We start from the raw sequence: 14341 nt of genomic DNA, 5'->3' as shown, positions 1-14341 counted from the left end.
CTTTTTGCCACTTTCTTTTGTTGCGATATTGGTCGGTTCACCACTTTGTTCCAAAACCTATTGGACACGTATGCAATTTTGTAGGATGTATCCGACTGACTTTGGTGATGCTCTGACTTTTCCTTAAGTGACACTATCAAATCAGAATTAAAATGTGTCCAGAACTTTAGTTTATGTCCAAATTCCTGAAAACGTAATAATATCAGCCTCAGCTGTACTGTGTGTTTTGCGCTAATTAGCAAATGTTAGCGTGCTACCAAGGTAAACTAAGAGGGTAAGCATTGTAAACCGTAGACCTGCTGAACATCAGCATGTTAGCATTTAGATCTAAGCACACAGCCTCACATACACTATTGTTGGCTGTCTTGTTTTCATTTTCTACTTTTCCTTCTAACTCCAGGAGCTTCAGAGGGAAAACTAATCACAAATTCCACAAAATAGCAATGACCAGAAAGGGGTTGGGGAAGGTATAGTCTTCACCTTGTGAGTCTGTGTGTGTGTCATCATGAAAGAATGTGTTCCTAGACACAGCGGCAAGCAGAACCACCACAGAGGAGTTTATACTTCTGTCTGTGCGTGGACAGATTTTGTTAAGGTGATAGTGTCAAAACGTGGAAACTGCAATCATATAACTTCAATTGTGTAGTTGAGATCAAAATGAAGGCTGAGTTCGAAGCCGGGTGTGGAATGAGCAAGGCGCTGGTAGTAGAGGGGTAGGAAGTGGGAAGGGGCCATTGCCCTCAACCTTACACCCCTGTTCCAATTTCGTGTCGGGACTGGTTTCATCCCATCTCAGGATGGTCCTAGTTCAAGTAGCCTTTGGTTAGAGAAGCTGGTTTTGTAAAGAAGTAGAAGTCTCATATTTTATAGTGCAGAGTTGTTGTAGTTAACCTGACCTACCAGATGGTTTGTGAACAGAATCTGAGAAGCCATTATTGGAAACTGGAAAAGGGCAGGTACTTTCAAAAATCTTTTGCCAAAGCGAGGCAGGAGAAGAGTGAAAGCATCTCTTCCATGGAGAAAAGGTTTGAGTGTCGTCTTTGCTCTTTCAATGAAGAAATAGTCTCCAGCTCCGATAGGACTGATGCTATTGTAGCATCTACGCTATAACCTCTTCAGGGGCCACACTTGTTTAGAATGAGACAGTCGCCTCTCCGTGTCGTTACAGACAGACCTAAACCAGTGGCTCCTCACAGGAAGCCGATTGGTCCAGACACAAACACATGACTTGAAGCCTGACAAGATGGATTTCTGTGTGATCTTGTGATATCCCGAGAATCAAGTGAGTTACCCACAATACTAACACGGATAATAAAAGTGCAACCACTGCAATGCCTCTGGATAGATTTAAATAAAACATTAACCCAAAAAATAAGATGCATTACAGGTTGATACATTTTTATTTAACATTCTATGAACATGTGTTACATGTCTTAAATATATAGCATCATTTCACTCCTTGAAATAAAACATTGTATGTACACAGTGAAGGACACACACACAAAAATAAAATATAAAATCACACCCCGAAAAATGAGGTGATCCTAGTATTTACCACTCCACTACTAAGAGTGAAGTCCATGTACACTATATGCTTTGATCAATATACTGTAGAAGCATAATGAGCACATTCTCTGTAAACTCTCACTTGTGAAAGTTTGTCATCCTTCAAAAAGACACTTTCACCTACACACACACACATACACACTCAATGCCAAGATCAATACAAGCGTATCACAAAGGACAGGTAATAAAGAAAACATAGCCCCTATAGTCACTAATTAATACGTCATCTAGTTCTTCCTCATTATTCAAAATGCATGTCCATAATTTCCGTCACTTGTCATAAATGTTCCCTTATACTGGTCTACACAACCTTTCTGTATGGCAGACCGTCACATGGAGAGGACACATTCAAATGAAATAAAATAAGTTTCAGTAAAAGCTTTCTGCCGACAGTCTAACACACAGCATACTGCAGTGTGTTGTCCTCAGTGCTGCCCTGCACAGGAGAAGTAACACTAGTGTGGATTGTAGCAGGACGCTTAAAGTGCAAGCGAGTGTATTGCCTAGTTAGGGAGGGGGGCAGAAGGGGCTCACCCAGCTGACAGACAGCGGGGTGGTGGGCTAGGCCACGGGGAGGTGCAGAGTCTTTGCCCAGTGTGCCAGGCCGGGGCCGGGCATGAAGAGTCAGCCTCAGTGCCTGAAGGTGTGGATGTCATTGTGGAGGCTGACTGAGGGGCTGGAGGGCCTGCTGTGCACACTGCAGCTCGTATCACAGCTGCAGCGCTGGATCCACATGACTTCCCTGGAGAAGGCCTCTCCATCGGGGCAGTGGAAGCGGAGTGTCACGGTGCGGGAGAGGGAGGGTGTGCAGCAGCGGTCATCGGTGCAAATCCCACAGGTGCGAGGGCGGTAACGCTGTGTAGTGGAACATCCGGCGAAGGTGATTCTGACCGCTTCCTGGGGGCGGACAGTTCGCTGACACTTCTTCCCCTTCTGGATGACAGAGACAGTTAAAATGACATCAAAAAACCATCACTGAAATTGTATCAAGGAACAATGCAGTATTTATTGAATGAATTATTCATTTTTCAAACTATGTGAAAATCGAATTTACACGAGGACTTTAACTGACAAATAGGCCACAGGAGATATATAATCATCTCATCCCAGCTCACTACCAGCATTGGACCGTTCAAAGAAATTGAGATGAGTTTGTAATGTCGCCTTATATACCTTACATCCCACTAATACTTTATGTTTATCTCTAATATTATTTAATTTCCTAGTGGGTGTGTTTGTTAGCATACCTTGCTAGCTAGAGGGAGCTGCAGCTCACATTGCCGAATCTGGCACAGTCTGGTTTCTTTGAGCAGCCGACAGTCTGGGTTGTCATTGCTCACTCGACTTGAAATGCCCATCCCACACGTGGTGGAACACTCGGTCCACTCTGTGGTTTGTGGGAAACAGCTGGTTTTGAGTAACACCTCAGACACGGGGAAGGACACCATCTCTGTGGAAAAGCCCAAAAAACAATGGCAATGAGTCATGATCAAACAATGTATCCCAGCAAACACTCAGGCATTTCGTGAATTTGTAAAAAAAACTTTCATCCATATAATAATGATCTTTGGATCAAATGGTAATGTGATACTATATCTTGCCCTAGTAATAGAAGAACCTGAGGATAGAGATGTCAGCCATTTGAGCATGATATCTCAACAACTACAGGACACAATATGACATTAGCTGTGGACATCCATGGCCCCACAGGCTGAATTACACATCATGACATGAACTGTAGCGTCAATATCAGGTCAAAATATTCAGTTCAACAAAATAAATATCCAAGTCTGATGTGAACGTTGCCATTATATTAACTGAGCACATCCATGCTCCCCTGAGGCTAAACCCTTTCCTTTGTTTACTCCCCAGGAGCTTTCCTAGTGCCACCCTCAGGATACATTATCAGCTTTGCTCTCAAAATGACAAATATAGCACAACACTGTAACGATTAAAACTTTTACATTCATGCTTGTATATCACTAGCAGGGTCACAAGAAGGGTTTAGGACTTTAAATAGGATCATTTTGTGGAAGACTTTGTGTTCAGTGATTCTGACGCTGGGTTTGGCTCGACTATTGCACACCAAGAAGAGAATCTCCTTCAGTCCACATTGAGTGTTGGTGCTGGGCCTCTGGAGAAGCTCACCTCTGAGCATGGCCCTTCCGGCAGCAGCTGGGTGCAGAGGCTGCGGCTGGGCCTGCAGCAGGGCACTGATGTGGTTGGGAAGGGACTGGCTGTCTGGCAGGGAGGTGTGTGTCAGCTCGCCTGGCTCCTCACTGATGTGGTTGCTGTCGTCGCACACCCATCCCTCACAGCAGCCGCCCTCAGGCCGGGCCAGCCGGGGCCGCGGGCAGTGCCAGTCGGGCAGTGGCATTTGGCGAGGACAGAGGGGCATGCAGCCCACCACCCTGTCCATACAGGTGCACTGGTGCTGGCAGTTGGGCTGGAAGTCCTCGCCATGCTGGTACACCCGCCCGTTGAACTCACAGGGCAAACCCTGGGCCTCGGCTGTCAACAACACACACACATATACACGCACACACACACACACACACACACACACACACACACACACACACACACACACACACACACACACACACACACACACACACACAAAAGGAAACACAACTGTGAAGGGAGACCTTTGCACTTTCGACACAGTGGAAAACCTGCATTTATAGACAAATACAATCAAAGATAAATCCTAGTGAAGATTAAACTGCACAAATATTTTACTTTTAAAAGGGGATATTTCATGATTTTTGAACAGTTATGTTTCTATATTAAAAAATAATGTGAACATTTGTGCAACTCAGGCAGGAATATACGTCAGCCCCTACAAGCCAATCTCCCAAAAATCTGGATCCTAAGATTCCCATGATGCAACTTCATATTACTTTTTATTAGACCCTTCCCGGCAGAAAAATCTTTAAAACTTTACACGTCCAGTTTATGACACCGATTTTGTGGTTAAGCTTTGTATTCTCCAAAATCACCCTGATGACATCACCGTAGTTATTTCTCAGCTCCTCCAGATCTAATCTTCATATTAGACTAATAACACTGGTTAATTGCCTTGTTAACTAAAGGGGGCCCTCCTCTAAGATGTGACATTAACTGGTCCAGTGGGTCGACCCTTTGGGCCTATGGACCTCTAAAATTAATCGATGTCTACGATGACTCACGCTGTGAGCTGTTCAACCGGGGTGGGGGAAGAAAAGTTTAGACAAAATGTTTGCTGTTGTGTTATAACATCCATATGTGGACATAAAGTTAACGGAGGTTTAACAATGTGCCTTCACTCACCCCGACACAGTCCTCTCTCAGGGTCTCCTCCGGCCCCCAGATGGCAGCGTAGCCCCTTGATGTGATCGCAGGGCTCGGTGGCACTGCAGTCCTCGTTGAACTGCCTAGCACAAACTTTACAGCAGCCACAGTGGTCGGTCACCCAGCTGACGCCCGGCGGGCACGGCTGGGGTGAGGGGGGGCAGGAGCACTCAGCCGGGCACTCACTGTCTGCCTGAGGACCAGGGTCAGAGGTCAGGACAGGGTGGGTGTGAGTGTAAAAATGAAAGATCAAATGAAAAAGTATAATGGGAAATCCCACAAACAGAGAGTGTATCAGAGAAGGTTTAAAAGACAGTGGCCACAATCCAGAGCAACTCACCATCACTGCAGCGCTGCCGAGCACAAACAGGGTGCAAATGATCTGCTGCATAGTAACAGGGCTAAGCATCCTGGTGAACAAAAATATCAAATGGATAGAAAAATAATATTCCAAAGGAATAAAGAATGTAGAAGTAAGAAGATTTAGATCAACCTTCCAAAGTCCCTAGAGGAAAGAGGTCTGGTTTGTCGGGTCCAGGATAAAAAATGTATCCACAGTTCAGAGTCTGTGCACCGAGAAGTACACCCGTCTGCTCAGGAACTTGTTGTTAGCACAGCTCAGCTCTACTTCATAGAGAGGTTTCCCTGTGCAGGGCCTGTTCTTATAGACACAGATGCCCCACCCCCTCCCTCTCCGTTATATCATTACCTCTCCTCCCAAGACGGCTGGAGAGAGTCCAGAGGGAGGTGGAGTGAAATACTGACAGAGGCAGCTCAATTCACTGTGTTATTGTGGACATGTGACCTCAGGGTGAAATGTCACAGTGTCAGAATGTATGCAAGTGACAAATGTTTCGTAACTAAGATAATGATTCAAATATTTTAGCTCTAGACTTCCAGGGGAATCTTAAGCCTTGCAAGAACAGGAAACGACAGTTATAATGGAAAACCTGAGTGGGGAATCCCACTCCATCATGGTTGAGTCTTGTACAGGGAAAGCGGGGATGTGGAGAAAATCCCAGTGAACAACTCAGCTGGGCTCTCCTCTCCACTGCACTGTGCTGTGGGACACTGTGCTCAGGACATCCTGTGTTCCCTCCATCTCTTTCCCATCTGGCCGCATTCCAGGAAATACAGGCCTGTCCTCAGGTTCCCATGATTGGTAGGAAAAACTCTGCATTCCCATTGTCATCCCGGAGCACGTAAAAAGTGTTTTGTTGGAGAGCAGGAAGGTCCTCACATTAAGCCCTGGCTGCTGCTGTCATAAAACATGGGAAATGTAATTTGGCAAATTTGATAACGCTTCTGAAGGTCTCCCTTTGTTGCTTGAAAAACCGGGGAGTAGTTATGTATTACATAATTTCAGAAGAACTGACCAGCTGTGCTTTCTGTGGGACCTTTGACCTGGATGAACTGTAGTAAAACAGAATGTAGCAGGGATTCCCAGCCTGGGTTTAGAGTCATCTAGAAGGGCACCAGATGATTAAAGACATAAGAAAAAAAGATTCTTTACACTAAATTGTGATGTTTACAAAAAGGTCTGAGGTCCACACAGTGGCTGTTGTGGAGCTCAGAAGTCCTTCATGTACCCAGAAAAATAAATTGAGAGTTACATTATGGGGGCAGTTGTGCCAGTCTATCTATTGAGGAAGAACATGTGATGAGATAGGAAAGGTCCTACTGGGTGGACTTTGTGGTGAGATGGTTTTAAAGGTCAAGAATGACTTTTCAGTTGCAAATGATACTGATTAGTTTGTGACCGTTGTCTTATTTTCATAAAGTCTCTAATCTTTTGAAACAACCCCAAACAGGTGAATACACGCCTTGGTTGAACTGCTCACTACTCTGAGGTAGCCATGAGGTGACATGTCTGTCCCACCAACATCATTTCCAGTCAACATAGAAGCTGCGACATAGAACATGCAGATGGAGAACCTGTACAGCTGATCAATCTTTTGTCATTTATCATTGTTTATCATGGATGAAGATCGCTAGCTGTTTTGGAAGATGACCTCATTCCGAATGTTGTCCGGTGCTTGAAGTGGGAAAAAAATAAGCGGCGGTCCTCCCCTTAATCACATGTTGGCATGTGTATTATTATTAGCATACATTCTGAATTTCTACACTCAAACATGCCAGGAAATATTAAGTTTGAAGGTTTTTGACTTTTAACTTAAATTTACCTCTTTTATACTCTTCTATGACAACTGCAGCTGGATGCTAGGAGACGGGAGCGGGTAAAAAAATGTGTAACTATAATCACCATCAAAGTATGTTGCAGGTAGAAATAGCTTTGTGTATTTGAATAAAGAATTTGAATGTCATATATTTCAGAAGCATTGCCACACTCTGGCATTGAAGAAGTCCCATTTAAAGATGAAAAAGGACTGGCCTCAGACCCCACAGCCCCCGTTGAAAACCTCTTCAAACTGGTGTATGGCCTTTAGGTTGACAGTGCGTACCACTACACACAGCTCACTTCCTGAGAGCAGGTGTTGTAGCTCCAGACTGAGACGCTGATGTTACTGTGTGCAGCCAAAACACAACATCAAGCAGCATGCAGCCAGACACCCGGCCGGCTGGGCCGCAAGACCACTGGGACCCTGGAGTGGGGGAGATGAGAGGGAGGTGTGTGTGGGGGGGGCACCTTGTTGGGCAGCAGTCTGGATTCTTAGAATTCCTGGCCCACAAAGGCAGGATGTGTGTACTGGCCACGCTGCGTCGGACACTGATGGAGGAGCGGGAGGAGAGGGGGGTCGCAGAGGGGTGGAGGGGTTGCCAGTTTGGCAGCCTCCTGCCTGGCCATGTGCCAACCATTGTTTGTCAGCCAGGCAAACATTTCCAAAACACATGGAGGTCAGGAGTCGGCGGCGATTCATCACGCAGCCATCAGCTATCGGACACCATCCACCAGTCGGTCTGATAAACATTTTCCTTACAAACTACTCACAAGGTCACTTGTTCTGCGAGAACACTTGTTTCTAATGCAAACCGATCTGCATTGGTTTTGTAACCACAGACGTGACGGAGACCCCTTTCACTGTGAGGTTTCCTTGAAATGTAGTAACGGAAATGGCTAATCCTGCTGAACAACTCAGATTCAGGCTTTCGTAGCCATCCAAAGGATAAACAAGAAGGGCTTGCAGCATGCAGGAAGAGGTGCTGTAACGCTAAAAAGAGCTCACACAAGTCCAGGCCAGTGTTCTATAAGCTATACGTGTTTAAAACTGAAGAAGGCCGGTTGGATTTTGTTTGTTTAATCTTGTTAAAGGGCTTTAAAAGTTTAAGGAAGTTTCAAAGTTCTTTTTTTCGCAGCCCCGAGATGCCTTTTTAATTAAATCATTGATCGTTCACTGATCATAAAGCGACTGCAGTTTCAAGATGGTGTCATAACCAACATTGCATGATCAGTGGCAGAGAACACTGTCCTTCTACTGTATTGCTTTCCAGAAATGCACAAGAAGTGTCTTAAAAAGCCTGGGATCAAGTCCTATTTAGTTCATTATTTATACTAAACCCTGACTAGGCCCCAGAGGTGTAAATATAGTAGCGTTTCACTGGGGCCCGAGGTGTGGGTGGCCCTGTAGAGAGAGCTGGCCCTTTCACAATGTGTTGGCCAGAGGACGGGTCCTTAGCGAGTCCTCCAGATAGACTCCTAGGAAATATGAGAACTTAGATTGACTTAGAGATAGTATCATCTGCTACATCATTATTTGACTGAACAAGAACAAGCTTCTGCACTGCTTCATTTTGGAATCTTAGTTCTGTTTTATAGTGTTAGTGCCATTACTCTGCCCCTCAGACAGCCTGAGCCCACCACTGTGAAATTAGGTAAATGTACATGTGTGTTCAGTGTGGAATCAGCTGTGTGAGAGCGTGTGTTCAGTGTGTGTGAGAGGTGTGAGAGAAACCTTCACCTCCACCCGTTACATATCCGCCACATTCCTCATGCTGGTGTCCTTAAAAAGCTCCTGGTGGGCTGCAGTCATCAGTCATCCCACTTATCCCCAACGGGTTCCATTTTCCTTCAGACACACACTGACCGCACTGTACACACTGATCAGCTGACTATTAGAATTCATAGATGAGTGTGAGCAGATCATGGCATGAGCCGTGATGCGTTTGGATACCCATGACTGGCAGCGGACATCTGCACATCAGCCCTCTGATGTTAAGCTCAGCTTTCCGTCGTCCATATTCATTTTTTTTCTTTTATCACATGACAGTTTCACACTCAAATCAAGATTGACTTTTTCACCATCTTCTGTAAATCAGAGCAATCTCTGATTTAGCATCACTTTGCATTTGTCATTTTTTACAACGAAAGCACTATTTGAACCTTTTTTTCCCCAACTGTATTCTCTGCTGTCTAAAAACATTTACAGTGTTCACTTCTCTCTGTCCTTTTGTTTTTATACACTGAAAAATAGGGGTTTGTTAAAGACCGCTAAAAATACAGAATTACGAGTAGACAACTTGGCTTACTGCATATGAGATCATTTCTTTTACAAACCATCATCCTTATTAGATAAGGAAAACTGTCTCCACTCAATTGATTTATTTTATAACAAAACATTCACATTTTTGAAAAAAATCTAATTTGGGTTAATTATTTGTATTATTATCTAAACATGAAGAAAGCCAGTTTAGTTTGTGCATCCCTTAGGATTTGAGGATGTAGACGCTTTTGGAGCAGAATGATATTCATTAACAGTAATGTGTGATTACGGCAGATGAGGACTTGCTCAAACTTAAACTGAAAAGCACCGTGTAGAGCCCCCGTTTGGAGGAATTTGTCCCAAAGTGCTATTCCAAGAATCTTAAAACAGGGCTTTGGTTGGCCTTTGGTTAAGCGATATAGTAGGCTGGTCCTGCGTGTGATGGCGGCAGGTGTGGCCGTCCTGCAGTCACACACAAAAGAGAGCCATGATCTGAGCTGGCAGCGGCCCAAGCAGCGGGCAGAGGGAAGCTGTGGCCTGCACATTCCTCCACAGCAGCTAATAGGAGTGATGACAGCGAGGGCACAGAGCACCAATAACCTGGCCGGTGTGTATCTGCATGAGCAGGTGTGCTGCAGCCACTGATGGACACATCCCCTCCACAGAGAGGCTGAGCATCCAGAGGGTCTAAAGGTGCCCTGCAGAGATTTCTAGTAAACAAACGTTTCATATCAGCCTGGTAGCATTCATTCCGCATGGTTAACGTTGTGAATCCATTGGTTAGGTTAAGGCAACACAACCACTTGGTCAAGGAAAAAAAAAAAAAGATCATGGTTTGCGTTCAAATAATAACTTAAAAACGTAACAACTTAACTGCTGTTTTTATAGGTTACATTTTGTAACAAGAGTAAGAATGTTAAAGTGTAAACGCTTATTTTTGGTCCTGTCCCCTTCGGCCCTTAATCAATATACTATATCACTTGATCTGCGCATTGCTTGTTTTAATACGTAACTTTATCTGCCCAAATGCAAAAAAAAATCCACATTGCCATGTGCATTCTGGTGAAACAGAGGAACAGCTCCGTAGTGGACTGGAGGCTCTAAACTCCACCTCCTTCACTAAGAGCCTTTACTGGTACTGTGACTGAGCAGCTTCTCTGTGTGCACGAGACGTACTCTCTGATTATTTCAAAAGACAGTAACAATGCCTTTTTTAAGAACATTAGAGAAACAAAAATGTATTTTTTTCCCCAACAATGTATCAACTGAAAGTTTACATTATTCGGCTGTATTTCTCAGCTTATGATTTTGGTTTTCTGGCCCATGAACTCTCAATCAATCTCTGATCTAGTACCAACAAAACAACAACAACAACAACAACATAAGAAGCCTTGTAGGAAAATGTATACAGTGAATTTATTGTTTTAAACTAATGGCTGAAGGCCTAAAACGGAGGTCATCTGAGTTTTGCAAATAAAAAGGTTGCACGTGGGTGGAGTCACCCTCTTTAATAACCTCCATCTGGACGGAAATGAAGACACCGAAAGACAAAAGAAAGGAACACATATGTTGGAGATACAGAACCAGCTAATTATTTTTTATATGAAAATACAATAGAAAACACTTCAGGAATGAGCTGAAAATGACAGAGGCCAGAGCCATCAGCACAGACGCCGCCTGTCTCTCCAGTCAATCTGAGGTTTCTTAAACGGCACACTGCATATTTAGTACACAAGAATAAACAAACTGGTATTTCAAAGGGACTTTAGTGTGGGATCCGGCAGTGCAGCAGACTGACAGAGGGCGTCCTGTTAGTGGGCAGGGAGAGGTGGCACCGCTACACAGCGCTGCCTCTCATCCAGAGGAGGAGATGTTATCACAGCGAGGCCGTAAACAGAAAAGGTTCCAGGGCTCCCCTACAGGAACGGGGACACAAACACATCCAGCTCACTGAGTCTGAGGCTGCTGGGAAAGCAATATACAGTGAATGGAAATGAAGTCACTGGAAATGACAGCACAGTAGGGATTGTATGTGTGTGTGAGAAACTCTTACCTTGATGTCGCTCACTGCCAACATTTGGCGCCTACAGCAAACTGGCAAGATCATTAGTGTGCTCGGCAGCGCTAATACTCGATGACAACTGTTCCTGTGTGTTACTGGAGTCTAAAATTAGGAAGGAGTGTTTGTGCTGACATTCAACTGGGACTGAGGTCAATGATTCAAAGAGGTCTTTGGAGAGAAAATGAAGGTGTCCTGAATCTTTTTAAGGTGAACGAAACAAACCAACCTGGGCAGACAACATGCTTCAGGGCTGCTGTTGAAATCTCAACTTCTCCGGGATCTAAATACCACAAACAAAGTTCTTGAAGAAACACATTAAGGTAGCCAGTGAGCTCCATGATGCAAACGACGAGGTCGGCGGATATTTAAAGCGCTGAATCAGAGGCGCCTGGTTTATATAACACTTCTTCTGATTAGTTGGAAGTCCCTGGCATTTAAACCTGTGATGGCCCTTCACCTTTTGATGTCACATTTCTTAACACTTGTTAAGTTTGTTTAAGTCATCGCAGCTACCTTATTAGCGCACAGAACTTTGCTATTTGACAAGCAAACCCCAAACTAAACTGACATTGTTGTAATGTATATTTTTCTGCTAGACTATGGTATGGTTACGGTCAGGGAAGATCCTGGTTATGGTAAATACGCTATGGCAGGGGTTCTTAAGTTTTCCATGTAAGACTCTGATCCGGTTCTACACTGCAAGTTGGTTCTCTGCACATCGGTGTCACCAAACAGGACCAGGACGGACCACAACGGAAGTCAGGACCGCTAGGACATCATTGGTGCCGGCCTGCCCTCCATCCAGGACTGAAACACATCACCCCCTGAACACAACCTGTTTCAGCTTCTCCCCTCTGGGAGACACTGTAGGCCAAAACTTCCAGACCCAAGATCAGTTTGTTCCTGCAGGACGTCCCTCTGATCACCAACACTGGTCAAACAGTGTCTGTAACCCTCCAAAACCAAAACATCCACTACTGGCATTACTCATTATGATTCTAGTCTTTAATGCACAATCAGTTTTTATATGTACATGTAGAGTTTATATATTTGTTTTTCTTTACAACTTACAGAACACTTGACTAGTTTATAGACCTTTAATTATTGACCCAATGTTGGTCATTAGTACTTTTAATATAAATTTATATATGATACTTGTATACTTATCCTTATTTCTACTGTAGTTGTCTTTCCTCCACCGTGGTCCAGTTTTTATGTTCCCATGAGCCTTATTGACTCTACAGTGACACCTACTGCTCTACAGAAACAAAACCTAACCATGTGATGTAACAGGAAGCAAAGTCTCCTATCTAGCTGAGGATGTTCTTCCTCGTTCATCAGGTATCACTCAAGTGAAGTTATTACACATTATTTCATGACATCTTATGCCCACTTAAATATTGAATGAAGCATGTTCATTGGCTTGCTTACAGTCTGCCTTGCCCGTGCTTTTGGCACACAAAATGATTTGATTTAGTTATGTGTACTGCAAAACTCATTCTACTGTGGATTCATTTAATCCTGCATTCAGGCTTGTGTGTAAAATGATGATAATAATAAGTGAGACAATAGACTCCTAGAAAAAAAAAATGAACAATTTAAGACAGTGTTGATGGAGATGTGCTTAGTTAAATTGAATTAACAACAAAACAGTCACATTTTCAAGCTGTGCACATCCTTGGACTAGATTTAGCATGACATCATACAAGTTTTAAATCCTTTGATTCCTTTGTTAATAAGCAGCTTAGACAGACCGGATTTTAGTCTTCCTGTACTGAGGCCCAAGGCAATCAGGGCAGTAAGTGACCAGCAGCTCGTCTCTACATGGGATGGTGCAGACACTACATAAACCCTGTAGAAGAGGGTTGTGTATGTGATGGATCTGTCAGAAGCCTTTGCCCACTCTTATTTTGTAGTTTCTCTTACGCACTCGCAGTGGTTGTTATTGATGCAGAAACACACACTGTACTGTAGACTTAGACTTGTGACCAACCCAGTGAGTGTCAGCACTTTTAATTACATACATTTCAAATCAAAAGTTATTTGAGTGTTTTCAGTTTCTACAGTGCAAAAGGGAGAACATGTGTATCTAACCTTGTGGTCCAGTTTATACTTAGAGGTAGGGTGTTCCTCTTGGGTGGGCTTCCTCTGTATCCTCTCCCAGACCACCGGATTCTTCCTGAAGGTCTTGGCTGACCAGGCTGGCTGCCAGTCATCTCTGGCCTCAGTGAGACTTGTACATGTATAGCGACTTTATAGTCTTCTGACCACTCAAAGCGCGTTAACACTACATGCCATTCACCCGTTCACACCCATTCACACCCATTCATACACTGATGACAGGAGCTACCATGCAAGGTGCCACCTGCCCATCAGGAACATGTAATCATTCATACAACATCCACACACTGATCGGGAGCAATTCAGGGCAGGTATTGCCAAAGGACACAGCACAACTGTTAAATTGAAGAAAATGCAATAAGCATTATTTTACACAAACATGTCAATACTCAAGTGTAAATCAGTGTGCTCTTGACTGTGGACAGATTCTGTTCTTACATAAGAACAAATCCCAAATAAGAAAACATTGAATGTGAATGTTAGAATCTTTGTGAAAATTCGCTCAAATGGGTTTTAAGAAGATAAAAAGATAAAAAGACAGCAGAACACATCCAAACATTTCCAACACAGCCATTACTGTCACACAGTCACAACAAGCATTATATGTGACAACAATCTTTATATGAAGACTGGCAGACTAGCACACAACAGACAACAGTGACAGACAATACAACCACAGAACAAGAGCAGCATACCACCAGCAGTAAGACATTCAATACAGAACCACAGCAGCAGGAGAACAAACACGAGAACAGTAAACAGCAGGTACACAGAAGGACATACAAATGGAAGAGAGATTGTTCTAGATATGGTTAGGTTC

The 14341-nt window shown here is 43.9% G+C and overlaps 1 protein-coding gene across 2 annotated transcripts; it reads right to left on the bottom strand.

Annotated features, from left to right (window-relative positions):
• Positions 1 to 1390: 1390 nt before the first annotated feature.
• On the bottom strand, positions 1391 to 5521 carry ccn1l2 (cellular communication network factor 1, like 2). Of its 2 annotated transcripts, none has more exons than XM_054610938.1 (5): positions 5240 to 5521; positions 4879 to 5092; positions 3715 to 4077; positions 2814 to 3016; positions 1391 to 2499 (listed from the first exon to the last, which is right to left on the bottom strand). In XM_054610938.1, the coding sequence occupies exons 1-5, from the start codon at positions 5306 to 5308 to the stop codon at positions 2197 to 2199; spliced, it is 1152 nt and encodes a 383-aa protein (XP_054466913.1). In that variant the 5' UTR covers positions 5309 to 5521; the 3' UTR covers positions 1391 to 2196. The 2 variants fall into 2 exon arrangements, with proteins under 2 accessions (XP_054466913.1, XP_054466914.1); XM_054610939.1 differs by having other exon boundaries at positions 1391 to 2496.
• Between the last annotated feature and the right edge of the window lie 8820 nt (positions 5522 to 14341).

The sequence above is a fragment of the Anoplopoma fimbria genome, chromosome 13 (assembly GCF_027596085.1).
Source record: "Anoplopoma fimbria isolate UVic2021 breed Golden Eagle Sablefish chromosome 13, Afim_UVic_2022, whole genome shotgun sequence".
Lineage (NCBI taxonomy): Eukaryota > Metazoa > Chordata > Actinopteri > Perciformes > Anoplopomatidae > Anoplopoma > Anoplopoma fimbria.
The sequence above is the reverse complement of the archived record's forward strand: the minus strand, read 5'-3'. Positions and strand labels throughout refer to the sequence as shown.